Genomic DNA, 27496 nt, shown 5'->3' on the forward strand with positions numbered 1-27496 from the left:
GTGTTATAAAAATGTATAAGACAGCTTATTACACACACAATAAACATAATTTTATACAAAGCTTGCTTTATTTCAGGGTTCTGTATAAAACAAACGATATTTGGAACATATTTCTTTAAAAAAAGAGTTTTTCATGAGAAAAATAAACATGAATTCTGTAAAAAAATAAAGCTATCAAGAAATTTCATTCATGGATTTTCTACATTTTTGATATATCAAGTAAAATTGTATGGTGGATTAAAAAATGGAAATAAAAATATATGTTGACGTGTTAGTTCTTTTGTAAACGGACAGTTTCCATGGTTACCGCATATTCCAACTGTCAAAATTACCACGCTTTCTTAAGAAATATCAGTGTTATACTAAATGTATTGTCATATATACCAAAAAAACATGTTGTAATAAAAAATTCTTTTTCTTTTGATGTTATATTAAGTAAATGATACCGAATTTGTTTTTAAACCAGGTTATTTAGGGCCATATTATTTTTTCACTCGACTAACATACCGGAACAGTAAGCAAGTATTTAGAAATTTACAAAGAAAATAATGAAATTCGGAACATTTCTTAGATATTATTTTTGCTTTTAAAATATATTATTTTAAACTTCTTTGCCCAGTTGTCTACCAGTAATCAAGTGGCGACGCACTTTCGTCACTATACCACAAGTGGGTGGGGTAACGCTCGCCGAATCATCATCAATGCTGTCATACTAATGCTAGGAGAAATCTTTTATCTTATGTTGTGTAAACGACTTCTTATTCTTTTGAAATGATCTCCTCCTGAACATTTAGAAATATATATTCTGTATTATTTACTCATTATTTGCTTATAGCCGAAATTTAAACACTTATCCGAGTACTATTCAACTTGACATTCTTTTTGAAGAGTAATTATCCGTGATTATCTTTCTTGGAAGCGCATAACGATGCGCACAAAAAACTACCGAAAACGTCTTTAAAACATTTTGTGTTGTTGGTCAAAACAAGCGATACCGTAACAAAAAAAAAAGGTTTTTTGTTGTGTATCATTACCCTAATAGTGTAAATTTAGCTAAAGTGTCGGGAGGACAGATAATTGAAATCATTTGTTAATTAAACGCGCAATATACAGACTAATTGTTGTAACATTTTAGCTCTTAGCATATTGTTAAACATTTTGTATGACCCACATTTTCGGAAAACATATCGTATCTGTTGGAGTAACCTATATAGCTATTGCCCGGCGTAGTTAATCGCACGACGTTTTGCAAATAGGATCGGTTAAAAAGCAATAAGGTAAACATAGTTTGAAATATTTTATAGTTTGCCGTTTTAAGACTTTTAATAGTTGGATATTGTTTAATCTATCATCATTTTGGTATAAAAATGATTATTTTAACTGCTGACTATCTTTATACCTGTCATTTTACAAATTTGTTTTGTCTTAATACACCTTTAACTATTTATAAATTAAGCATTAAATATTATCGATATTAAACAAATTAATATCTAAGTGTGCTTCGTATGCTTTTATCGGTGCGTTATTGGCCGAGTGCTTACGGTCGTTGACTTCAAACCACTTACGTTTTAAAACTGTTCGTGCCTTAAATAATGCATGTTTTTGTCACCTGAAGTCTTCTTCCATCAGTAAAGCTGAACAGTCGTTATATGATCTGTGCTTAATTGTCTCAAAGCTAAACCAGACAAAAATAATATGATAAAATAAATGAATAAATAAATAAATATTGCATTGAAATTGTCACAGAAGAAACGTGTAAATAAACACAAACTTTAATACACTATTTAAAAAAATACTATCGAACTGATCAACCGGTCATGCTTCATTGTAGCTAAATTCGATCATTTTAAGGCTACACGTATAGGCATGTTTATTACACTGATTAAGTTGACCAATTTCAGACCCAGGCAAATAAACCGATTGTGCGACCGACTCGACTTTTTGGCCAGGTTTATGAAGTTCTTTTATAGTCATATAATGCCATTGAAAGTAATTTTCTTCTTTAAATGTGTATTGCAATTTTGAAACATAAAAGTACTATAGAATTAAAATGTTTTCTATAATTCATATTCATACCTGCCTGTAAAAAATATAATATGAAGTTATAAATGCAACATCCTGTATAATTCCATGTTATTTGCATTTTTTTTATTTGTGCACAATGACGATGAAATGGAGGAACATATTGAGACAATCTGTACAAATTCGTTCTGTTAAAGTTCTCGCTTTTAAATGGCAGCTGATGTAGTTCGCAATATTAGTTTTTTTCTTAATAAATTTTATAAGTTACATGTTTATTAATATAGCTAATGGGCCATTTCACTAGAAACCATTTATTTTTTATATTAAGCCTATTCAAGAGAGTATGTAACTTGCGGATCATTAGATACCCGCACCCGACATATGACTTTGTACTGGTATTTAAAGTTAAAAAGTAAAATGTAAATGAGCCGCGTCACGACAAAACCAACATAGTGCGTTTGCAACCAGCAAGGATCCAGACCAATCTGCGCATCCGCAATTCGCTTACCAACTCTATTACAAGTACAGACACTGATAGCGAACAGCATAGATCCTGATCAGACTGCGCGGATGCGCAGGCTTGTCTGGATCTATGCTGGTCGCAAACGCATAACGTTGGTTTTGTCGTGACGCGGCTCAAATGGTATTTTTTTGCATGTATTGCATAAAAAGAATAGATTTTGGCATAACATTCAATGTCGTCGAATATTAAATAGAGCATTTAAGGGCATAATGGAATTTTAAGCTTTTATAATGATATATCGTGTTCCAAAAGTAGATTTTTTATTGTTGTTTTCATAATGAGCTGGTTATACAGATCATTTCAAGTTAGTTCATCCACATATGCATAAACCAAGTAAGGTTATCTGATTTTGACATTTGATATCGCGAGAAGGGTACATTTCTTTGTTGAAGTATTGAAAGCTCGTTATCACGATACATACCATCAATGAGTGTTTTGTCCGCTTTTTTAATGTCGCTTAACGTTCAGGCCATTAACCAGTTATATATAGATACAAGCGAGGTGCAACCTACGCGTAAAATGGCTGCAAAGGCATTGTCAGCTGTGTGCTGCACTGGATACCTTTAAAAGAACCGAAACAAATGCTACATAGATATATAGATATGTATGTGCAGGGAGAGAGTTACGACACGAATATCTCATTACCTCCAAACCAGTAGTACTCGTTTTATACTGTCACAGGACGGGTACACTTAAGTTAATGTCGTATGTGCCAGGAATCCGACACCATGTGTCTCAGTGCTGACGCACTCGTAATCGTTTTATCCTAATGCGTAGGACATTAATTAACTATATTCCAATTAAATGATAAACTTTAGATAATTAAATGATTGACAATAAAACATCAAATTCGAGCATAAGCATGGTATATTAGACATTAAAGGCATCAGACCCATTACCATAACAAAGCACACGATTTTTTATATGAAATGTTTGAAGCCAGACCTATGTAGGTACTGACTATCCAAGTCATATCACAAGAAAATAAAAGATACATAGATTACTCGTATATTCCTGCAAAGCAAACTTGTTTTCTAGTTTCTTAAAGTAAACAAATAAATAAACTGAAATATTCATATGTTTATTACAAAGTAATGAAATAGCTTTTTCACCGATGCCTTCTGTCGAAATGAAAACCAGTTACCTTTAGGTGGATACAACGTGTTTACGCATAATTAATTTTAGCCTGTTCAAGGGTCTGCAATCTCGGTAAACTACAGACAGTTGCACAGTCCATTATTTGTATATAGAGATAAGATAATATTGGCTTTCCATTTGAAAAACTGTAAATCAAAAGGTTTTGCAACAAAGAAAGTAATTTAAAATTGGTCCTTAATTGTAAAGATGATGTATAGGAATGTTTTAAATACATGCGTCTTATTCAAAATCATAGAAATAATTTTGTTTATCAGTCTTTTTGTGTAACGCATATTCTTTTTGTAAAAAGTTTTTGCTTGGATATTTTTACCTGCAGTTATGTCCAATTTGCCTTTCTTTTTGAACATGTAATGTTTTCACTTTGTACTCAGTTCTGCCTTTTTGCAATAAATAATTCTGATATTTAAAAACAAAATATTCTGTGATTTCATTGTTGTGTGAAACTTGATGTCAATGATGTAATGGATACTTTTAAATATCTGTAGCACTAACATGTATATATATCTCTGAAAATGACTAAAACTATAGTTATGTTTTTTTATATTTTAATCTTGTAAATCAAGTCATGACATTCATATATTAATTGTATTGAAAATAGTGACAATTACACGTTCTGCTTTCGCAAGTCAGTTACGCTTAATTAAAAATTTATCGGACACAGAATATATAAATGCCGTTATGAAATAGAAATAGATTTTGAGTTCATTGTTAAATAATGTTACACGGTATGGGTTTCAGATAGTATGACGTAGACCGAATGCCTGAATGATTAATGACAAAGATTTGAACTACAATATTATACAACAAGTCGAAAGAAAAAAAATAAAGAAAAAAACAACAACAACAAAAACAAAACCTGTCCGCAGTTCCTCTTTTTGTGCAATAAGAAAAGTTAGAAAATGGATAAAGATTTGTGTTACATTAATCATAACACACATATAGAATTTTAAAAACAATCTAAACAACACTTAATATATAGTTATAGTTGAAACGGATAAATGGGTCAACGTTTTTCGAAAAATGTTGAACAATAATAACAACAACAAAAAAGATAAATCAATTTCATGATTTTCATAAATTAATTATCTATCTCGCTACAGTGGTAGAATTATCTGATAAGTACAACGTTAACGCATATGCACTTGCTTTTTGTATGTTCAGTTACGGAAATGCCTATGTAACACATATTACCATAATAACGCCGCGCTGTAACAAGGGTGTCTTGTCTTTTTGTTTAATAAATAGAACGTCTCTACTGTAAGAACCTAACATTTCGCTTGTATTGTATATCAAAGCGCTAAAAGTGCTGTATGCGGTAAGCACAAGAATTGTCAAAGCATAGATAGTCAGACTATTCTCCCCATTACCAGTTCCTTTCTTGATATTCCTATTTTGGGGGAGAACTATCTGCGTATGTACTTAAATTAACTGTTAAACCTACCGCCTGACACAATTTTACATACATTTTATACTGAGAGATATGTTACCCGTTAACTTTTCTTGAAACTCAACCGATAAGAATAGCCTGTCGTCTGTAAGTTCGGAACCTGTTTATCGGTAATTCAAATGCCATGAGGAATTCAGCACAATTCAAATGCTATGAGGAATTCAGTGCTATTCAAACTCCATGTGCAATTCAGAGTGCTACATATTCCATGAGAAATTCAGTGCAATTCAGATTCCATGTATTCTTCAGTGTAAATCAATTTCCATGTAAATTCAACACAATTTCAATCCATGTACAATTCTGTAATTAAATATCGAATTTTTATTTATACCATGAGAAATTCAATATGTTGCAAATCAATCCATCTCTGAATCTGAATACTGAACAAGGTTTGAAATGAAGTCCACTGGATTAAAAAATATGGTAAAGGCGGCAGTCAAGAAAATAAATTTATAGACTTACAACTAGCAGAACCTGAAAAAAGACCTGCATGAAATACATTTACCAGCCACAGCAACTGAAAAAAAGGCCTTCATGAAATACATTAACCAGCCTCAGATTAGCCATGTATCAAACAGTAAAACTCAATCTAATATACATATGATTATACTTATATGTAAACAATATTAAAACACCATTTATCATTCATGTAAACAAACCAAGCGAAAGTAGGTCTCGTACAAGGCAGCGATCGTTCAAGCTTAACTCACTCAGATACCGCTTAAATATCATTTTATAATCTTAAACATATAATAGCAATACAATTGATAAACTGAAAAATGTAAAATCACAGCTTATTCGTGGAAAATGACGCTTGTTGAAAACCTCTGTCTTCATCTTGTAAAAATAATGTATGCAGATATATTCATGCGAGATACTGCTGAACTCTCAATTCTCACTTCTTCACGAGAAATACTTAATAAACATTTGTAAAGTAAAATAAAATACATAGAAATAATTGACATATATCTATCTATATAAGTTAAGCCTATGACAAAATGAGATAACACTTTTTACGACCTTATCACACGAAACCGCGAAAACACGATTGTTCACAATCGCCAGAAGTTGTTATAACTTAAACGGCATACCGTAATAAGCGTAAATTCACAAACTATTGCAAAGATTTGTCATATTATTTTTAAATAAAAAAAACAAAACAAAATAAATGCAAACTCTTTTTCATTTCGTTCCAATATAAAAACAGACACTTTGAATAAGTTATAAAAACAACAAAATTAGTGGACAATAACATTTCATTTCATGGATTAGTCAGAAATAGTTATTCTGGTCTGGTTATTTTAAATTTCATGATATAGGTATTGAATACAAAATGGACAACAATCCTGCAAGGAGATCGTCAGAGAGCTCTGAAGAAGAAGATACGTTTGTATTGGCACCTGAGCCACCCGATGAACCTGATGATGTGTGGGACGATGCACCATTATACCCAAATGTAGAACATCACCAAGAAAAAAGTACATACTTGATTTATTTCTATCATTATGCTGCATCTTCCGTGATAACATCATTAGATTTTTTATGATTATTCTTTTCTCTGAAAAAAAATCGACAGAAACATATTATTGACAAAAACTATATAATTGATAATAACCCGCGATTAATAAATAGTTTATATGTAATCGTGTAATTTTTAACAATGATTAACTAAATGGTACTAACAGTCGAAAAGAAAATGTAATAATAATATGCTTGCTGTTTTAAGAAGATACATGAATATACAATAATACTCACTATTAATTTCAGCTTTGAAATCAGAAGTATCTAGTGAACGTAACAGAGAACCGCCACATACAAAAGCGTTTCACGAAGAAGCGAAAGGTAAAATACCACGGCAACAGTTGCGAGAAGAAGATTTGCCTGTCGGTAGAACAGTTTTGGAAACAGATGTCGATACACAGCAACAGAAATGGATCCAACAGGCAAGTTAAAGTGTTTTGTTTATTCCTGGCACTTTTTTATTTATATAATAGACAAGAAAATGAGTTAATTTTTAATAACAGAAAACACATTTTATTTAGTTTAGTCTTAATACATTAAGTACTTAAAATAACAAAGTTATGTAATAAAGTTACGACTGTAACGGTTTTTTAATAAGTATGCTTTATTTCAGGAAGTAAAGTCGACGGATGTTGATAAATGGTGAGTCTTGTTTACAATTCTAAATAAAATGATAAAACTTTCACAGAAACACAGACGTGTTAAGTAGTATATAATGAATACAGCCATGATGTTCTACAGCTTGCAAAATCTTTATTGTAATGATAATATTAAGTACGTAATTAAGCATAATATTACTTTGTACACGTTTTCTGTTGTATTTTTGAAAATAAATTTGCCTGAAAATTGTTAAAATTAATGGATTTAAAGAAACTAAACCAGTTTCATGTAACCTCTAAACGGCTGTATATAGAATCTTTGAAACTTCAATTCTAAATAAAATGTACAATTGATCTATTCTTGAGTACATTTAGAAAACCAGCAAAAAAGTGTGTATGCTGAAACGAGAGCGTCGTTAACGGAACAATTCAAGAGTGTTTGGTTTTCAGTTACTGATTTAAACCAGACTTGCTTTACTGTATACCTAAAGGAAAATGTTTTCTGATACTAAATCGAGCTGTCCAATTAGAGTGACGTTGAACAATTTTTAGAGTATTTAGCTGTTTTATTTGGCTGTATATTAGCAAAATAAAAAATGCATCTTTTTTAAAGTATGTTACTCCCATCCAAGACTTATAAATAATTTGATTATGTCTGGTAAAGATTAAAGATAATATATCGCGAACACTTTATCAACCGGTATTTTGAAGAAAAACGAGTCAAGTAAAAACAGAATAGATTTGAATTTAATTTCTTTTGCAAAGAAGATGTCCTTACTTTTAGTTTTATTATTCCAAATGCCTTGACACAAAACTTCTTGTCCTCGTCAGTTTTTTGCGTTAATTGCAATACTGCGTACAACCGGCGATGAAATGCAATATAAAATGAAAAGTTGCCGATTAAACTGAATGTTACTGACGTCTTGAAATTAATTCATTGTAGAATCTATTTCAAAAATATAATTTCAACCTTTGTTATTTCTCATTTATACAAACAATGTCTTAAAGCGCACTATTTACAGAAAAATATCAATTGTAATTCTGTGTAAACAATAATTATCTCTAGATACTGCTTACATTTTCTCCGAAGCAGTCTGTGCTTCATGACTGGATAACGCTTCAGTTGTATGACGCTTCGTTTATGTAAGTAGTGAAATTAAGACAAAAGCCACATGCCAACAAAATTCACATTTGCTAACATCAATATTCAGAAATGTGGCCATAACATGTTTACCTAATGGTCAACTTTATTTAAATTTTGCATGCAGATATCCTTTTAAGAATATATATCTGACCTATGTTGTCAATTTTTCAATTCCTTATATTGCCCATTAGGGTGGTCATACGTTAAATTTGAATTTAATTTTGTGTCAAAAGTAAGTTATTTTAAGTGCAGTGTATAAAAATCTATTATCAGGATAGAGTGTTACATAAATGAAAAAATGTGAAAAATAATAAACTCCAACATCTTAGGATGTACAATTTAAACCTTTTTAAGGGAGCAAAACAGGAGTTGCATATTATTATTATTATTATTTTATTATCATTATTATTTTTATCATAATGATTAATATTTTTGTTCGCCAGTTTTACCCTTTTGGTCGTTTCATGAACTTTGGACTCAATATCAATAACACATGAATGTGTTCGCTGTATCTTGATTTTATGAGAATGAAGGCAATATCAGTGTCTTTTATCTAAAAATAGTGCGTTTTAGACAATTGTTCGTGCGTCTCATTCAACGCGAAATACTGACGAGAAAGAGGAGAGTTGAGTCAAGTTGAAATATTAAAACTAGACGTAAAAACAATTAATTTCAATTCTATACTATTTTTTACATTGCTTGTTTTTGTCAATAAAATAAGCTATTTTTAGCCTCTGAAATTCCGATAAACATTATAATCATATTTCAGGAAACTAGAGGCACACGTGAACTCAGACGAGGTTAAAATTACGTTCCATGTTCTGATACCAAGTAATGTTGATTTCCAAACAGATACAGATAAAGTGGTCTTATGCATATGGGAAAGAGATGATAGTCAACATCATTTTATAGAAGTTGAGATGGAATTTGTTTGGTAAGCAATATTAAAGGCTGTCTTGATTTTATCAATATATTTAGTTGCTTACGGCAAAATGTTTGTCTTATCTTTGACTTATGGAACAATCAAATACATCTACATGTATTTATAACATCCTTTTCAGTACATTTCCCCGATGAGATATATATCAAACATAAGACCTACTACTTTATATGTGCATGTGTATGATAATTAATTGTGAGTATAAAGAACTACATTGAGCAATTACAGCTTATTTGTTTGCATAAAAGCTCCCTTTTTATTTCTTTTTCTTCTTATTTTATTGATTTATTATTAAAATCAATAGCAATTGGAATTAACTTTTATTTACAGTAAAAACATGTTAACAAATGCAGCTTTAATTTTAGATACACGTCTGTTCATCAACATCTATCACACTATTTATATAAAATTCTAACTTTTAAGGATATTAGATTTTGTCATGATAACAACACGTTATATACTTTGTCATTACTGTTTCTTTCTGTTAACAAATTAAATTTTGGTGTGTGTCGATGACGATGCACTGTTTTCATGATCTTTTTTTTGCATATACAGTTTCAACTAAACCCCATGTACTGCTTTTATAAGATTTGGTGTATTCGAGTTTAATTCGTTAATTACGAACTTACAGTATTTTGCTGTACGTAGCCGTTGGTGAATATTACGAAATACAATTATGACAGTTTGATCTTGCAATGCCCTTGACGTGTATAAATGTGACGTTCTCTACATTGTAAGTTTTATTAATTTATCAATATGTTCTGGTCGTTATTAATTAAAACAGCAATAAACGGTGAACTGTTCTGACATAAATCATTATATCATATTTATAGGAACATATCAGTCCAACAATTCAATTAGATACCCTTTCTTTTGAAGTTATCGGCAAGACGGGAGGAATGCTGCGCAGCTGACTGGTTACATTATACTGAAAAAGGACAAAAAAGCACTTAGTTCTTTACGTTATAACTACTATATTGAAAGAAGCGGAGTAAGTCTTGAAACAAATATCCCAAGACAGTCAACTTGGGAACATCGCTTCTTTGATTCAAAGTTAAACAAAAGGAAACTGCATTGTACCGCTTTAAAGAACAACCAAGGTATGTTGGAGACAAGTGCAATATTTGCATCTCTTTTATGCTTGATTATATAACAAATCCAAATTAAACTATATTGATACTAATAAATAAAACATTAAGTAAGGCCATATGCAAGTTTTTAGATAGATGCCATCTTAAAATGTCGAATGTAAGCAGTCTCTTATAATTAATTTCATACAATTTTATCATGATTTCATGAACATTTAAGGGAATTATATCATAAAAATGCCATTTATTATAAAGAACTTTGACAAGCTTTATACGAACGATCAGATAAATGATAAAAATGCATAACAATGTCCATCGAGTATTCGTCAATGAATACAATATGACATCTGGTGTTTATTTGTTGACACATGCTAAATATAGAACGATTGCCAATATGCTCTATTTATGTGACTTTTATAAGTATTGTTTTCAAATTGATTTAAATAGTTTTAAGTCAATGGTCTCGTTATTTACTAGTAAAAAATTTTAATTTTTTTTATTGTTATTATTATTATTTTTTTATATTTTCAAATATAACTTTTAACTGAGTTTTTCAAGGGAACCCTTCCTCATATGAGGGGGCACTTGAGCCCCCTTCAAAGTTTTGGGGCAAACAATAGCGGAGTTTTTTTCCAAGGAAAAAAAAAGAAAGATGGGTGAAATGCAAAAAAGTTTTTTTACCGATATTTTTGTATTATTGCTCGGAGGTCCAAACCAAAATCCTCTAGTAAACTGGGGGAAAAAAACGACACATATGAGCGATTGCTTAAGACTTTGCATAGAAAAAGGATATAAAATCAATGACAAGGGGGTATTATATTTGTTTAAATGATTTAATTTTATTTGTCTCTTGTTTATAAAAGTTCAACTCTACACAGAAAACTTGATTTGTTTGACACGGACAAAATTGAAATAATAACGAATTCCTCTTCATGTTGTATACAGTAGTGTCCTATAACAGAGATATTAAAACATTTATAATATTCTATTACTATTTGTATGTGGTGTAATTGTACATATAGCCTGTATGTATGTAAATAATTATATCGTGCATACAGCATTGCACGCTAGATATTATTCATCATGAGAAACGTATTTTATTGATAGTTCTCTCAATGTATGTAGACTTCTGAGTGTGATCAAAATATAAGGTATATAATCTATATTTTAAATCAGTATTTTACATTACAATAAAGAATGTCTGCATTTGGTCTGGAATTTAAAAAAATCATAAATTTCAGGTGAAAAAAACTCTTTGGGGACTGTATACAGATGTTCTACACAATCTCGTAGATATTGATGAAGACTTAAGTATCCAGAGAAAAATATCTGTTTGCTTGCTGATGCTCAATGTTCGTCATTTTGTTGGCTACAAATCAGGTGACCCTGCAAACGAGCTCTTGTGCAAAGGTTTTCGGATGACAGTATGCACGAAAAATAGATCAACGGTTGAATGGGACTACTTGCAACATATATTTTTCGTTCAGGATAGGTTTGATATCGTTTGTACTTTATATTATTATTTCATTCTTTCTTTCTAGCTCTTTTTTTATTGATTTCTCTTTAGAAAAAAATACATCCCTTTCATATTTTATATACGTTATTTTAAATTCATTTCAATTATTTTTCAAAGTAATAAGAAAACGAAGTACCAAAATGTACCAAATTGATTTTAATACGGATTTAAGACCATGTGACACAGGTCTATACTTTAACAATCGACATTGCCCTTATCACTGTAAATTAAACAACGCAAACGAAATCACTCATTATATTGCAAAAGTAAGTATAAAGTGAAAAATAAAATAATTGTTAAAAACTAGTTTGTAAAAAATGCTCAATGGGTCTCAAAACAGGAGTATATAGCTTAAAAAAAAACTATGTAATGTTTTTTGACCAAAACCCTTATGTAAAAATTTTTTAAAATAAATATGAAAAAAATAGGCACATGAAGTGTTACGGAACCTTTTAAAAAATTTCTGCAACGTCATTTTATAAGTTTCGAATACTTGGGCATGCTTGATAAATTTAAAACGGGCCCGATTTCATTCGGGAAAATAATTATTTTCAAAATTTAAGATAAAAACAATTGCAATAATTGAATAAATTTGTATGTGTAATGAAAAAAGACAACTTTAATACCAGTATGTACAAACATAGAATTTTTATCGTGTCTTCACAGTATGCCTTTTTTATTGTGTTAATGGTAATTTGTGCATACAGTTGTATAATAATGGTCATTGATTTACACAATAATAATTGATTTACTCATTTATATCAGTAACGTTAATTATTTGGAATAAGAACTTAAATGACAATAACAACAACAACAACAACAACAACATTCTAGACTATAAATGTAATGATGTTTAAGCTAGACTTTTAAGTGTTTTAACGCATCAGGACAAGCTGTAATAAAATGGAGCAACAGATGCTACCGCTTACCATGGAATATAAATATCAACACAGAGATTTAATTAGAAATGTTATATTCGTAATAGACATGAACGACTTTTACATGACATATAATTACAATTAGTACCGTAGAATAAGACTTGTAACAAGACTTGAAACAACCCAATCCTTATTGAAGTTATTTCTAAGAATAAGTAAGTTTAAAAGAGATTTAGGTATTGCGTAACATATACATTACATGTTGAATTACAAGTCGGCATATTTCTAATTGATATAATAATGTTTTCAAAAACGATTTTGTATGAGATTAAAATTCAATAAGTCGTTTTATTTTCTTTTGCAGGATGAGTATTAAAATGAAACTGATTGAGTTAGCAAAGGATATCTGTTCTGATGTTTCAATCGGGAAAAATCCCTCTTGGATGTATTTGCTGCCAGTTCTTCATTTTCTTAACGGATTTTGTAGACCTTTCCAAGAGATTCCCTTGGCATTTGACCACCAAGCTAAAATACCAAAATGGTGGGGAATTGACAGCGAAATAGAACACATAACGGACATCTTCAAAAAGACACATTATCATTGGTGCATGTACGTTAATGTATAGTCTCTTGCGTTCATAAACAGCGATCAATAAGCTTTTTGTTGTCGTTTTGGCGTCTATACATGTACTACTGTTCACTTGAAATACTACAATTCAGTAAATCGCATTTTGGAAGGAAATTAATAAAACATGCTCGCCAGGTGTCATACATGAAACTCGACCATTTTTCCATCAAATGGCCGATATCGATTACAACTGGATCTAAACGATCTTAATTTTATTGCGCTTTGATATTACAAATCATTTTAATATAAAAATGGGCAATAATAATCCGCCATACTTGTTACTAGTTAAACATAACTTTATATACTGAAAATTCTTAAAATATATTACGACAGTACCACAATATGAAATAATAAATATCACTGTCTAGTTGTACGTCATTAATATTAATTAAATAATATAGTTACGGCCAGAATTTTTTCTTCAAATAGGTGGATGTTTAAGGTATCTCATCTTACACAGAGGTCCATTTGTTCGACCCCTACAAAGGTCATAAGTATTTTTTAAATCAATAAATAATATCATTATCCTTATTGAATTTGATACGGCTTCTGTTTGTGTTATTGTAAAACTTCAAGTCAAGAAAGATGATTACACAATTTCAGACAATAAAACAAAAGCCCAACACATTACAATATTGAAAGTTTTTTACTGTTTCAAATTGTCAGACTATGCTTGTTCGTATTTCAGATCATTGCGGCATGTTATAGAAAAGTTGAAATACATGTTTGAAGTAGACATTTATCTGCCGAGGACAATGATGGCAAGCCTTCGCATAGAAGAACTTAAAGATGCTTTGGATTATGACATTTTTCCGTATGAAATTGGTTGTGCCTCAATTTACTTCTTCCTGAGGACATTACGAGTATATGACGTTTCCGAGAAGGTTAATTAAAAATTAAGACATCTATAATTTTAAAATTGAAATAATATGAAACGTTGGTTCATTGTTAGATTTTCGAAAATGATGGTAAGCTTTAATCAAGTTCTTAAACTCACATATAGCATTGTGATTTTGGATTGTTTAAACATAATATTGTCTAATATGAGCATGATCGGAAGTAAATTATTGATCGTGGCTAAAATGAACAATTATTGATATTTATATAAATTGATATTATAAAATTTAAACATTGATACATTATTACTAGGCTCTGCAGAAATGCACGGAAACTCTTCAACGACATATGTTGACCGCAAAGAATGACAGGTAGGTTTTGCACTGTTTTTATTGAATATGTTTGTTTTTACAAACCATATACAAGCGTTTGCAACGGACTTGCTCTTTCCTTTCACTTATAAATGATAGCCTTGCATACAGAGATCGCATGATTTGCGATGAAACATTTTAATGATGATCTTTATTTGTGGTTTCAATTCTGTCCAACACAATTTATAATGATTTGATATGTTGTTGATTTTTTCATTTCAAATTAAATGTTAATGAATGAATACACTGTATAGTTCAACTAAATATGCATGCACTTCAGGTTTGGGCCGAGGCGCGTTTTGATTGGTCTAAGAACGTCTTGCGATTTATACAGCGAATCACTTTGTCGGTTGAATTCTGAACTCACGTTGAATACGGTGGTCATATTCTTTTCTTTTGTGGCACGGTTTGACATTTTACAGCTTAAATCTTCGAAATTGGCAGAAGAATTATCAAAAGTTTCATTAAATTTGAATGTTGTCAGTGCAAAAACATTTGAATGGATAAACAAAATTCAACGCAAACATCTGACCATGTTCAATCTTCTTCAGGTATGTATTAAATACCTTTGAACGAATACTATTTGTTTTAAATGTAAAATAATTTGAACTAATCTTAATTAAAAACTTAATACAATATAGATAAAGTTACAATTTCAGGAAAACCTTCTATGCCAAATACGTTTTTTCTGAAAAATAAAATCATGATGTTTAAAACTTACCGTTACATTATAAATTCAGACTGTAAATATAATATATTATATCTAAAATAAATAGATCTGGGATCAACTTCTACGGCTAAGAGGACTTCCACACACTTTTCATATTGAAGAGTGGATGCAGATTGTAATTACAGAATTAAGAGAGAGGATTCATACGACTTTAGTGGTAATATTGTTAACTGATTCATTTGCAAAAAAAAAAACAAAAAAAACCCCAAAAAACACAAACACTTCATTTTTTAAAGTCGTCGAGAATTTAAGCATTCAGATATAAGCTGGCCATGACAAGGTTCATCTGACTAAAGTACTTATTTCTTTTATGTAGATCTGATGGCGACCGTTTATAATGTTTCGCCTTCTTTATAATTCGGATTTCAAGAGAAAACTATTTTAGTCATGCAATCAAACCGGTTTAGAGGGGCATTATCCGTGGCAGAGTGGTTAAGGTCGTTGACTGCAAACAACTTGCCCCTCACATCTGTGTGTTCGAATCCCGACAGGGACTTTGGATTCTTTCATGTGAGAAAGCTATCAAGCTAGCTTATGGAACGTCGGTGGTTCTACTCTGGTGCCCTTTGGTGCCTGAAATAATGCACGGGAGGGCACCTGGTGTCTTCTTCCACCAGAAAAGCTAGAACGTCGCCAAATGAACTATACTGTGTGCCGTAAAATAATACGTCATATAATAACCCAATCAAACAAACAAACATAGGCTTTGGAAGAAGTATCAAAATACCGTAATCCGTGGAAGTTGGAAAAATTGTTGATTTTCGTTATTACAAATTATTTATAACAAATTTACTTGAAAAAGTAGAGTCAATTATTAATGGGCAAGATTGTTTTGTCATGTTTCCTGTCGGCTACATGAAAAATGCCATGTTTGTTCTGTAAATCGTGAAAATTACCCATTGGTATTTGGTCACGGTCAGATCTAAAAGCGGAGCGCTTTTAGAGCTGATTTTAATCAGATTGTGACAAGGTTTTTACTAAAAAGTTTATTTCAATAATGTGATAAACACAATTTTTGTTTGTGTAATTCCATTACTGAATTTATAGAACTCGTTGAATTAAAAGATTATACAATGTTCGCAAGAGCCTCGCATTGAAGGCAAATAAATTCAGTGTTGAATCAACCTTAAACTCTTATTTAATCTATTTTACGAACATGTCTTTTTTACCATATACGCTTAAACAATTTGTTAAAGTAGTTTGATCAGCATCATGGTTGTTTTAGTAATTATAACGCAGATTAATCTTTATGATGATTGTCGTTAACTCTCTTTTACATTTCAGAAAGACTTCAGAGGTCAGTTCAAACCTCGTCTAGTTGAAGCCTACATTGCTGGAATTGATACATACAGCAAAGAGCTTCAAGATCTTCTGTCATCCTTTATTCTCATGGTATTTGATTTTTTTCTGTGATTTCTCTTTATCAATTTTAAGCCTATGTTCAAACAGCTTTTTCTATGATTTTTTTTATTGTATTTTCATAATGTGAAAGCAAGCAAAATTCATAGTTGCGTGAATAATAAGAAAGTATGTTCAATTTGTAATCAGTCAAAAACTATTTTATGACAATATCAAGAAATCAGTATTTTTACAATATTTCAAAATATTTATAAGCACATCCGGGCACATTGAACTCGTGTTGAGCTTTTAACATCGATAGCTGTCCGTCCGTCCGGCCGACCATCCGTCATAGATAATTTGAAGAAAAGATGTGTTCTCTCTTTCCACTGGGCAACAGCTATTGCAACATAACTACCGTAACAATACTTTCCCTTCAATTTTGTGTTCAACTTTGTTCCATTGCAATTCTAGGTCATTTCTAACACAGCAATCTTTGAAAGTTATCTGCTCACTATCCGTACGTAATACCAAGAGCTCAAATAGTCGTTGTGTGCCTAGTTTGTTCCAATCATCACTTTGGAGATAAGAACTGTCTATTTAACTTCTAGTTTGTTTGCCTTAATTTAATAAATTTCAGTTGAGCGATGCAGATCCTTTTGTATTTTAAGGCATTAGCAGAACAACATAATGAAAACACTGCAGTTTATCTGAAACTATATGACACGGTATCAAAACGGTTTCTGACGGAATGGAACGGAAAACTAAACGACAATAAAAGCATGAATCTGGAAACAATAGTGACATGGACAGCTCTGCCCAAGTTGATTAAAGTACTTTGTAAGTAGTGTGAAATTTCTTCGCCATTCAATCACATTTCGTTTCAAACACATATTTCTGTTAACTTTGTTTGTTTTTGGATTTTACGTCACATCGACACAGTATAGGTCATATCGCGACGTTCCATCTTCACTGGTGGAGGAAGACCCCAGGTGCCCTTCCTTGCATTATTTCAGGCACGAACGGGCACTTGAGTAGAACCACCGACGTTCCGTAAGCTAGCTGGATAGCTTCCTCACATGAAAGAATCCAAAGTCCCAGTCGGGATTCGAAACCACAGCGGTGAGGGGCAAGTGGTTTGAAGTCAACGGCCTTAACCACTCGGCCACGGACGCCCTTCTGTTTACTTTTCAAAATAAGTTTAGCAACCTGAAATGTAACTGATATAGTAATGGATGCCGTCAAAATTTTTCTTTAAAGGATAGCAGACAGCACCAATAAAAGAGTTACTACAAGTTAAAGCTTTATTTCACTTTAACGTGTCGTTTACTGTTTAAATTGTGCTTGATACAGTAAGGAATTATGTCCTGGTTTCCCTTAATAGAATGTCAAACAACATTCATGAAGGAAATTTAAGTAGGTTTGTACTTAAACTAAACCCTTCTTTATAAAGCAATTTCCAATAAAATATTCTTCTTAATAAGGATTCTCTTGATGACATATAAAGTATCTTGTTTCTTTTCAATATGGGAACATTTAAATGATTTTATAGATGTATGGTAATATTATCTGGCATCAACCAAAAATTGCTGTTGATATGTATGCATCTATATAACTTTAACTTTGAAAAGAAATGATTATATTAAATATGTAAAGTTCCTTTTTATTCGTTTATTATATATGAATATGCACATAACGTTTATTTACTCAAATTAAATATACAACTTTTCATCTAAAATGTAATATTGACCAAGATGCACAGACACAAAAGAAAATTATACTACACACTTCTGGTATACCTTGATTAATATCATTGTGATTATGCCTCTGTTGCTTTGTTTAATGATTTGACTCACGCTTTTTAAAAATCAGTTACAGGTTACAAAACATAAATCGGTTAGGTTTGTTCTAGAGCTAGATCCAAGGTCAAATAATACTAGAAAACGTTATGATCAGTTTTTAAGAGGTTTTGGATGGTTATCAGTTACTAATAGGGTTGACAAAATTACTATTCATCTTGTATTTCAAATCATATCTAGGTAACCGTTTACTTCAGTGAGTAATGTTCATAAATAACTCACTAGATTCACGTTTAAAGTTTGTCCCTCAATTGATGGTAAGAGAAAAACATGTGTACATAGCAAAATATTTACTGTTCCTGTTGATCTGGTCGAAAGACTTCAGCACTCTTAAGTGTTGAGAATTCAGTATCGCTCAAAGCGGCGGTAAGAGACATGAGGGATGCTGCACGTTTTCAATATCCCTCTTGCTTAATCAAACCGAGTTTGCAATTTTCATGTTATTTTTCTGTACTAAATGTCTCCGAGGGATTACTTTTTCCAGATATTTAAGGTACAATGGTTGTTGTTTTTTTAACTCTCTACAAAAGAACATAAGGGATACCCATTCCATTTCCGCATAGAGTTAAGAAGCGTCTCCTTAGTGTTTTTTTTTTTGTATTATTTTTGTTTGTCTTTTTAACTGCCTTATACATGGTCATTTGTTGTTGACTTCAAACCACTTGCCCCTCAACGCTGTGGGTTCGAATCCCGACAGGGACTTTGGATTCTTTCATGTGAAGAAGCTATCCAGCTAGCTTACGGAACGTCGATGGTTCTACTCAGGTGCACGTTCGTGCCTGAAATAATGCACGGAAGGGCACCTGAGGTCTTCCTCCACCAGTAAAGCTGGAACGTCGCGATATGACCTATACTGTGTCGATGTGACGTAAAACCCAAAAACAAACAAACAAACATGGTCATTTGCATTTATCTTGTTTAGTTTTTAAGTTAATTACGTTCTTAAAATTTATTCTTATGGAATACTTTTAAGTTTTTATATTTTTTGCTGTAATTCAACATTAAAATTGTCTATTTTGTTTGTTATATAAAATAGACTGTGGTAATGATGTTAATTTCATTGTGCTGACTATATAGAAACTTCTTATACTCAGTGTATACCTTTTTGTGAATTCAACAACATCTGTAATTTTTCTCTTTTTCTGAATTATCATTTATTACTTATTCGTTGTTTAATTATTTTACCTGTGATACATTAATATTATTCATAACTTATAATCTTCCTATGTCAAACAATGCTACCTTTAAAGGAAATTAGAGTCATGGGGACTCATTTGTTCATTCATAAATGTTTTTCTATAGATTTGTGTAAGTTTAAATTTGTCATTGCCATGTAGATGTACATTTTCTGTTGAAAAAATCCATCTTTCAAATCTATTTATCTCAATTCAAAACAGTTATTAAATTCCCCCTAAACCTTTTGTCTATATTTACATTGATATTTCCAAAAGATGATTGCAACGTGGGTGAAACCGTCTTTGAAAATAAGTTAACATCTACAAGGAGAATACCTGACATGACATCTATATTTAGTGTTGAGGCAGTGTCATACTTTTTCAAATTAACTCCCTGTGTTAAAATTAATTAAAAACCAAAATTCTGATATTGTTATAATAAAGAAACTCTTGTTGCGATTTTGTTAAAAAAAAAACAAATCAGTGAAATTATATTACATTTCTAGCCAACTAGAAACACAGAGAAATGAAAAAGTAGATGTTTTGGCTAAAAACATCTTTAAATACTCAATAATTATTGTTATTATTATCAGAAATGATTATAAACATTCCATAAATAAACTTATATTATCCGAATAGAAATCAGGACAAAGCTGTATTTAACATAAAAACCCCTGTTTTGATGTGTCGCCATCCCTAATCCCTGTAAACCGTCATGATCAGTGATTCCTCTCAGATGTCGAATAGGACACACTAAATTTACAATTTTTAATTTTTAAAGAGGCGATAATGCTCATTTTTGTACAGGTTTTGTGCATAATTCACCGTCACTTATTTCATATTGAATATCATGATATTGCACATGTAAGTGATAGATATTACCGGATGAATTAACTTTCAGAACTTTTTGATTCAGTGCCTTCCAAAACATTGATCGAGTACTTAAAATAAATCATCCTTCATTTAGATATATTAAGCCGAAACGTTTGACATGTATATAAAAGGGAAATGTTAGACTGTTTAGTTGACTACTTAGTTAGGTTTAAATAATCGTATGTAATCAATATAAGTGTTTGGGTCAGTCAGTATGGCCAATGTGCCGTATAAACCTAAACAAACAAACAAGCAAACAATTAAACAAACAAACATTAAAAGGGAATCCCTACTTGTTTGAATGCAAAGAAAGTATCCTTAAAATGATTATAGAAATACATCGGAAAAAACTGGTATATGGTATGTTCACTTTAATATAATTTCAGAATATGGTTAAAGCATGACTACAATGTGGAGAATAACTTGAATTGAATAATATATACTTTTTGTTAATACTGTACATTATAAAAAAAAACTTTTGAATTGAACGAAGCTTTATTTGTTTTATGAATCACATCTGATAAACTGGTTTCATACTTGAAAAGCAGCGTACGTCACTTACAAAATACAGGAACTTAAAGATATAAAACTTGTTTAGGCGTTTATTTGCTTTTAGGCCATGAGAGCACATCAAATGATCAGAATAAGGAATGCCAGGAAATCATAAACTTGGTAAAAGCTTTGGTGGAGGACTTTGTTTGTGTGATACTAGATGGGAAAATATGCGTCAAACTTCTGCAGCTCATGGAGAATCAGAAGGATGTATTGTTTCCACTTTGTGATGTTCTGAAATTTAACACTGAACTAATCAGAGTTGCACTTTTAAAAAGGAGAGAAGAGTTGAATGTTTTCTACAGAACAAGGGCGACACTCGAAGCTCTTAAATTATTCTGTGATGGCGTTGATGAAGGTATAAGAAAATATAGAAATACTCATTTATGTAAAAATAATGTATAGTAAGTGTCGAATTTGATGTGGCATTACATGATTAGATGATTTTTGAAACTGAAAACTGATTAAAAATGTTGTTTAGACTTTTTTATGAATTTAGGGAAATTGTTAGTTTGTTATTTTGATTTGTTTAACATTTATCATCCGTATTTATCCAGACCTTATTGCGTTAGAAAACAATAATTGACTCAAATTCTATTTTAGTGCAAGTCGACATGGAAGATGTTGAAGATCTTCTTCAGAAAAATGTTGAAGAAAGCGCTTTGAACGAATTAGTGATAGTGCAAAAGCTGACAGAAAAGTCAGAAGAAATGACACACATTATTCAAATCAATGCCAAAAGCTTAAACGAAGATGTAATAAATATGATAACTTGTCTTGAGGAATTGAAGAAGAGTGGTTGTTTCACTGCGGAATGGAAGCGTGTGATTCTGGATTTAAAAATACATACTTCCCTCAGCCTCAATGATCTATATGAACATGTGTATTTACCGTCGATTGAGAGGTATTTTCCTTATTAAACTTACGTGCAAAAGTATTTTTTAAGCATATTGTTTTACAATAATATGGAATGTAATCTTAATGTTAGTTAATTTTATTTGCCTTATTATAATAAGATTTATTTTTTATTAGAAAAAATATCTTTTATTCACAATAGTATATTTGCATTCCAGACATGATAACGAGACTGTCACATAGATATTTGTAACAAATCATGTTCTTTTAAATATCATTGGTTAAACAATTTAATTCATTACATTTTTAAACAAAATTAAAATAAAAAGGACTTACAAAATAAATTTCTTTCAGTTTGAAAGAAAAGGCGAAACAAATTTCATCGGGTGAAATAGCCTACGTTGACATGGAAGACTTTGTCGGAAGAATTTGCGGGTTGAATTACGACACAATTTTGTTTGAGCTTAAAACTGTTTGTCCGGATATATCTCCAAAAGTTCTGAGTGAACGCGTTGAACAGTTTAAACAATGTAGACAGATCAGATTAGCTACTCAAGTGGCATCAGCCTTTTTTAAAGTCAAAGACGTCTATGGACTTTCTGGAAACTTTAGTGCTGTCGATCATTTGAAAAACGTAAGCATTACATCTTTTTTAGGACATCACCATGATAATAATTTCTCATAGATAACCAAACCTTTTATATTTTAAGCAATGGTTTAAATTCAGTGGTAATTTTTAATTATTGATAATTAGGAGACCTGTTAGTTATATGTACTTTTTTTGAAGTTTGCATAAAGTTCTTGCGTCGTTCAAACTATAAATTGTTAATGTAAATGTATTTGATGAAGATACTTAAAATGGGTTTTGCTATACATGTGAAAATATGTTTTTAGTACGACATCACAACTTTAACTCTGAGTTCAAAAAAAGAAGACATACTGATAAGCAGTCGAGATTTAAATCATGTAACAAAAGAGGGGGCGGCATGTGTAGAAGCTTTTGCAAATTGTGCTGATCTTATATCATGGCTACGTGACATTATTAAAGGTAAAACAAAATCAGCATGTTATCTTATAAACTTTTGTATGAAATTGAAAAATACTTCTACTTGATTTTACCTACTGATTTTTTTGCATCATTTGAGAATGAACATGCCTTTTCGCTGTGTCCTCATGTTGAGTTTTGTTTTAGGTGCATTTTATGAGAATTTGTTCAGGTAAATCTCGAGTATTTGATATGTGTTTCTGATCTACATTATCTGAAAACGTACAGATAAAATTAATAATCAGAACAACTCAAAATAACATATAATTATAAATTAAATAACTAAAAGTTTATTTCCTTTCTTTTTTATGTATATTCCAAAATTTAGGTGGCATAAAAGAGGTGAACGTGTTTGTAGACTTGGGAATGACATCTGCTGGGGATGACATCGAGAAAATTAGCAGAGTTCAAAGCCTGCATGTTGCAGTAAATGGATATGCAACTCTCATTTTTGAACTGGAAGAAACAAGTGGTTTTAAAGAAGTACTCAAAGCATGTGATTCTGTTTTTGGGGAGTTACAAAACACACCAAAATTACCGGAAAAGCTTGTAAGAAATATATATAAATATCGAGATCTTTTTATTTCAAAAAATGTTATTTTATTGGTGACACTTTCATATTACACATAGTTCGTTTCTGTATGTGACTTTGCTTTCATATGATTTTTAATTCGTTATTAAACTGATGCTTATTTTTAAGGAATATGCGCAACGTTATCTCCACTGGTTCAAGGAAATAAAACAAGCACATGGTTCAGTGGAAGTAACGTCGTTTATGCAAGCAGAGAATATAAATGAATGTGGCATTTATCAGATTGGTACAAAAGTTTGGAAGACATTTGGAGGACAGGGCAGTCAATTTTCACTTGCAGAGTTTTCGGTAAATTGCATATTTAAAAACCCACAAAAGTCAAAAACATTTAATTAAACAATCACATCTTCTCGACCTTTTCAACTTAACTTCGGATAATGACCTCGAACACATTGATTTAGATATACTAAAAGGATACGGTATTTCGGTATTTCTCCAGATTTGTTTCCCTTCACACGTAAACCAAAAGTATGTAAATGTTGGAATTTCTTTGGTAAGATTATATTCATTTTATGTGTACCAGTCCACCCAAGGTTAGTGAGTTCATAGATATAAAAATAAAAAAGTATATTATCTTTAAACCAACTTCTTTATTTTAGCAACCAAAAGAACAAACTGTTACAGTATATCTTTTGACGATATCCCGAATTTGGTTCATTACTAGTTGACGTTTGACATCTCTTTCTCGTCCTTTTTTATTTATATTACCTGTGATATATTTATGAACAGTGAAATATACTTATTTATAAACTATCTAACTAGTATTTAATTTCAGGATATCAACAAAGTCTTAAAACTAACATTAAGTATAGAAGGAAATGAAGGAAGCAACCCTGAATACACATATGACAAACTACAAGATCTTCAAAGTAGATTAATGTTAGTTGCAGGTGAAGCAGAAAAGAGCAAGATAAGCGTAGAGCGCTTTAACCAGGTAGTATTTGTTTATAACTACTTTTACGGATATTTTATGATTTAAAGCATACTGTACACTAATGATTGTATCAATGATCATTTAAACGTGCCTTAATCAATTTTATCTGATATAGATTTTAACGACATCATAGTTATATACACATAAACAGATTCAGAACAATTTTCGTTTCTTTGAATTATATAAATAAAATTTAATGGTTCATGCATTGTTTAGCATGCTAAACAGCTAATAATTTTTGTTTGTTTGTAGATCTTGGAGGGTGTCGTCAGACTATGTAACATTTACATCAAACTTGTCAAGTCAGGGTGTATGTTTTTCCAAAATTTTGCAATTGAACTTGTATGTGATACAAATCCAAACCGACCAATTGCTGCTAGCCTGTATCTCGCAAACCAAGAATCGATTCTACAGGTATGTGTGACAATAATTATCATGTCAAAAGTAAACAAAATGATGCAATTTATCAAGCAATTAAATTTGCTACTGAAGGAAAAGGGGAAAAACATAATCCCGGACGAAAGCACAAAACGACACATTAAAAATGTTGCAATTTAGTTTCCTCGAGTCTGTTCATGGACAGTGCAAACAACCGTCCACGCCCAAACACCGGTAAATTAGAAGTCACATTTTAACAAAGCGTAAGTTATTACTTAAGGTGAATCACCAGCACAAGCCTTAATTTTTTTGAAAAATAAGTGGTCTAAAGGAAAATTTGAACTCGACCTAGATTTTATTATGTAACATCTGTGTTCTAATGATTATTTCAATGATTGCCTATCTTCAAGAAACCATTATTTATATTTTAGCAACAGTGTACAAAGGGGTCAAACATAAGCTTGCTATACGCCGAGTTTTATGAGAATATCCCATTCCTTACTCTAGTTATCCTCCAAAAACCGTATTTCTGCTTTAAGAAACAGTGACATCAACTTTGACCTAAGAAGGTCTAAAAACAATTCCAAGCAAGGTATCCACATAGGCTTGTCATATACCTAGTTTGATTACAATATCTCATTGCCTACTCAAGTTATCATTCGCAAACATTTTTATATTTTAATCACTGTGATTTTGACCTTGATCCCAGGTTCAAATGCAATCTTAAATGGGCTTTAATTAGCCATTAAAGCGAACTATATATGCAAAGTTTTATGACAATAACTCATTTAATTTCCTTACTCTTATTATTGTCGAAAATCCAGTTCTAGGCCCGATATACTTCTAGCCACATTAACATACAATACGTCGATACCGATATATTATTGAAGATTACTGACCGATATACACACGGTTTAACATAGATTAAGTAGCATAATTGGGTCCCAAGGCAGTTGACTGATGACCAGAAACGGACCAGGCTGGACATTATAAGGTATCTATTGTCTCGCTACGAGGATGAACCTGATTTCATCTACCGGATCGTAACTCAGGATGAAACCTGGATCCATCACTTCGATCTAGAATTAAAAAAAACAGAACATGCAATGGAAGCACATTTGCTAACCCTATCTGAACAAATTCAAAAGGGTGTCATCAGCAGGGAAGATGATGGCTTCAATTTTCTGTGATAGTCACGGGATATTCATTATTTACTATCTGCAGCAAGGTCGTTCCATGAACCCTACGTACGATTAAGACAAATTGAGACGTCTGCATTAAGAAACTGCGCATTAACGAGGGGGCAAACTGACTCAAGGCGTTCTGCTCCTGCACGACAATGTGCCAGGTCACACATCCAAAGTTGCGATGACTGCTGCAACTGACTGCAGCTTTGGAATTCTTCCCAATTCCCAATATTCTCCGAACTTGGCCCCATCTGACTTCTACCTGTTTCCGAAACTGAAAACCAAGCTTCGTGGTAGACGTTTTGGAAGCAATGAAGGTGTCATGGAGGCGTCAAAGAGTTCTTTGAGGACCAAAATAGAGAGTTCTATATTGATGGGTTAAGCAACTTTGACCACGGGTGGGCATAATGCATTGATATAGAGGGCGATTTTCATGAAAAGTAAGAGCATTAGTTTGGTCCTCTTACTACCGGATGAACATTGGGCCAGGAACATGTTGATCAATCCTCGTAGATACCAATTTTAGTTATAGTATTTCATTCCAAACCCTTTTTATACGGTAACCATTTTGCTGTTTTGAGAAACAGTGACCCTGAAGTCCAAAAGTAAAACCAACCAGTCTGATAACTAAATGCCATACGTAACTCTAGTTATTGTCCTGAGATGTTTTTCCTTTTTTTTCACTAACAATGACCTTGACCCCAGGAGGTCCAAAGCAATACCAACCTAGGTTTCCATATACTGTTGCTATATACAAACTTTGATTAAAGTAACTCATTATTAACTCATGTTATTGTCCGGACATATTTTCTATTGTTGTTAAGGTAACCTTGACCCGAAGGATTCCAAAAGCAATCCAAGCCGTGGTTTCCATATAAGGTTTTAATATACCAAGTTCTATAACAACAACATGTCTGGCCCTACTTATTGTCCGGATACTTTTTTCTACTTTAAGTAAACTGAAAAAGTCAAGTACATTACTCTTGTTAAACAAGCAATTATCATAGAATTGCAAGCAATCCATAAAACCCCTACCGGTTAGAACACCAGCAACATTCTGATGGGCCATTGGCCATTCAATTTTACCAGTGAATGAATGACATGAATGAACTTAAATCTTTTGAGTTCCAAGTTTGTCTATATTAAAGTAATGTGTTAAGTTTCTCTGCATAGAAAGGACATTATGTTTATACAACAGATAATAAAAGGTTCATTTTTTCAGGATGAATAAGTATAACTAATATTTCATCTTTTCTCTTTTTTAAGTAAATTTGTTGGAAAAAATCTTTAATTTTTTTTAAGTGAT

At 31.5% G+C, this 27496-nt stretch overlaps 1 protein-coding gene across 1 annotated transcript in view; it reads left to right on the forward strand.

Annotated features, from left to right (window-relative positions):
- Nucleotides 1-25551, forward strand: part of LOC132752901 (E3 ubiquitin-protein ligase rnf213-alpha-like) — a 39674-nt gene extending 14123 nt beyond the window's left edge. The window contains exons 4-26 of the mRNA XM_060743307.1: nucleotides 6470-6628; nucleotides 6918-7097; nucleotides 7289-7313; nucleotides 9184-9348; nucleotides 10234-10454; nucleotides 11150-11253; nucleotides 11684-11934; nucleotides 13201-13446; nucleotides 14153-14348; nucleotides 14614-14672; nucleotides 14953-15223; nucleotides 15449-15559; nucleotides 16687-16794; nucleotides 17412-17580; nucleotides 21264-21557; nucleotides 21803-22103; nucleotides 22409-22688; nucleotides 22949-23102; nucleotides 23428-23648; nucleotides 23800-23979; nucleotides 24467-24625; nucleotides 24878-25039; nucleotides 25435-25551. Of these exons, the coding sequence (XP_060599290.1) occupies nucleotides 6470-6628; nucleotides 6918-7097; nucleotides 7289-7313; nucleotides 9184-9348; nucleotides 10234-10454; nucleotides 11150-11253; nucleotides 11684-11934; nucleotides 13201-13446; nucleotides 14153-14348; nucleotides 14614-14672; nucleotides 14953-15223; nucleotides 15449-15559; nucleotides 16687-16794; nucleotides 17412-17580; nucleotides 21264-21557; nucleotides 21803-22103; nucleotides 22409-22688; nucleotides 22949-23102; nucleotides 23428-23648; nucleotides 23800-23979; nucleotides 24467-24625; nucleotides 24878-25039; nucleotides 25435-25551 (4133 nt within the window). The remainder of the gene's footprint in view (nucleotides 1-6469; nucleotides 6629-6917; nucleotides 7098-7288; nucleotides 7314-9183; nucleotides 9349-10233; nucleotides 10455-11149; nucleotides 11254-11683; nucleotides 11935-13200; nucleotides 13447-14152; nucleotides 14349-14613; nucleotides 14673-14952; nucleotides 15224-15448; nucleotides 15560-16686; nucleotides 16795-17411; nucleotides 17581-21263; nucleotides 21558-21802; nucleotides 22104-22408; nucleotides 22689-22948; nucleotides 23103-23427; nucleotides 23649-23799; nucleotides 23980-24466; nucleotides 24626-24877; nucleotides 25040-25434) is intronic.
- The last annotated feature ends 1945 nt before the right edge of the window (nucleotides 25552-27496 follow it).

Source organism: Ruditapes philippinarum, unplaced genomic scaffold (genome assembly GCF_026571515.1).
Source record: "Ruditapes philippinarum isolate M1 unplaced genomic scaffold, ASM2657151v2 ctg421_1_1_1_1, whole genome shotgun sequence".
In the NCBI taxonomy this organism is placed as follows: domain Eukaryota; kingdom Metazoa; phylum Mollusca; class Bivalvia; order Venerida; family Veneridae; genus Ruditapes; species Ruditapes philippinarum.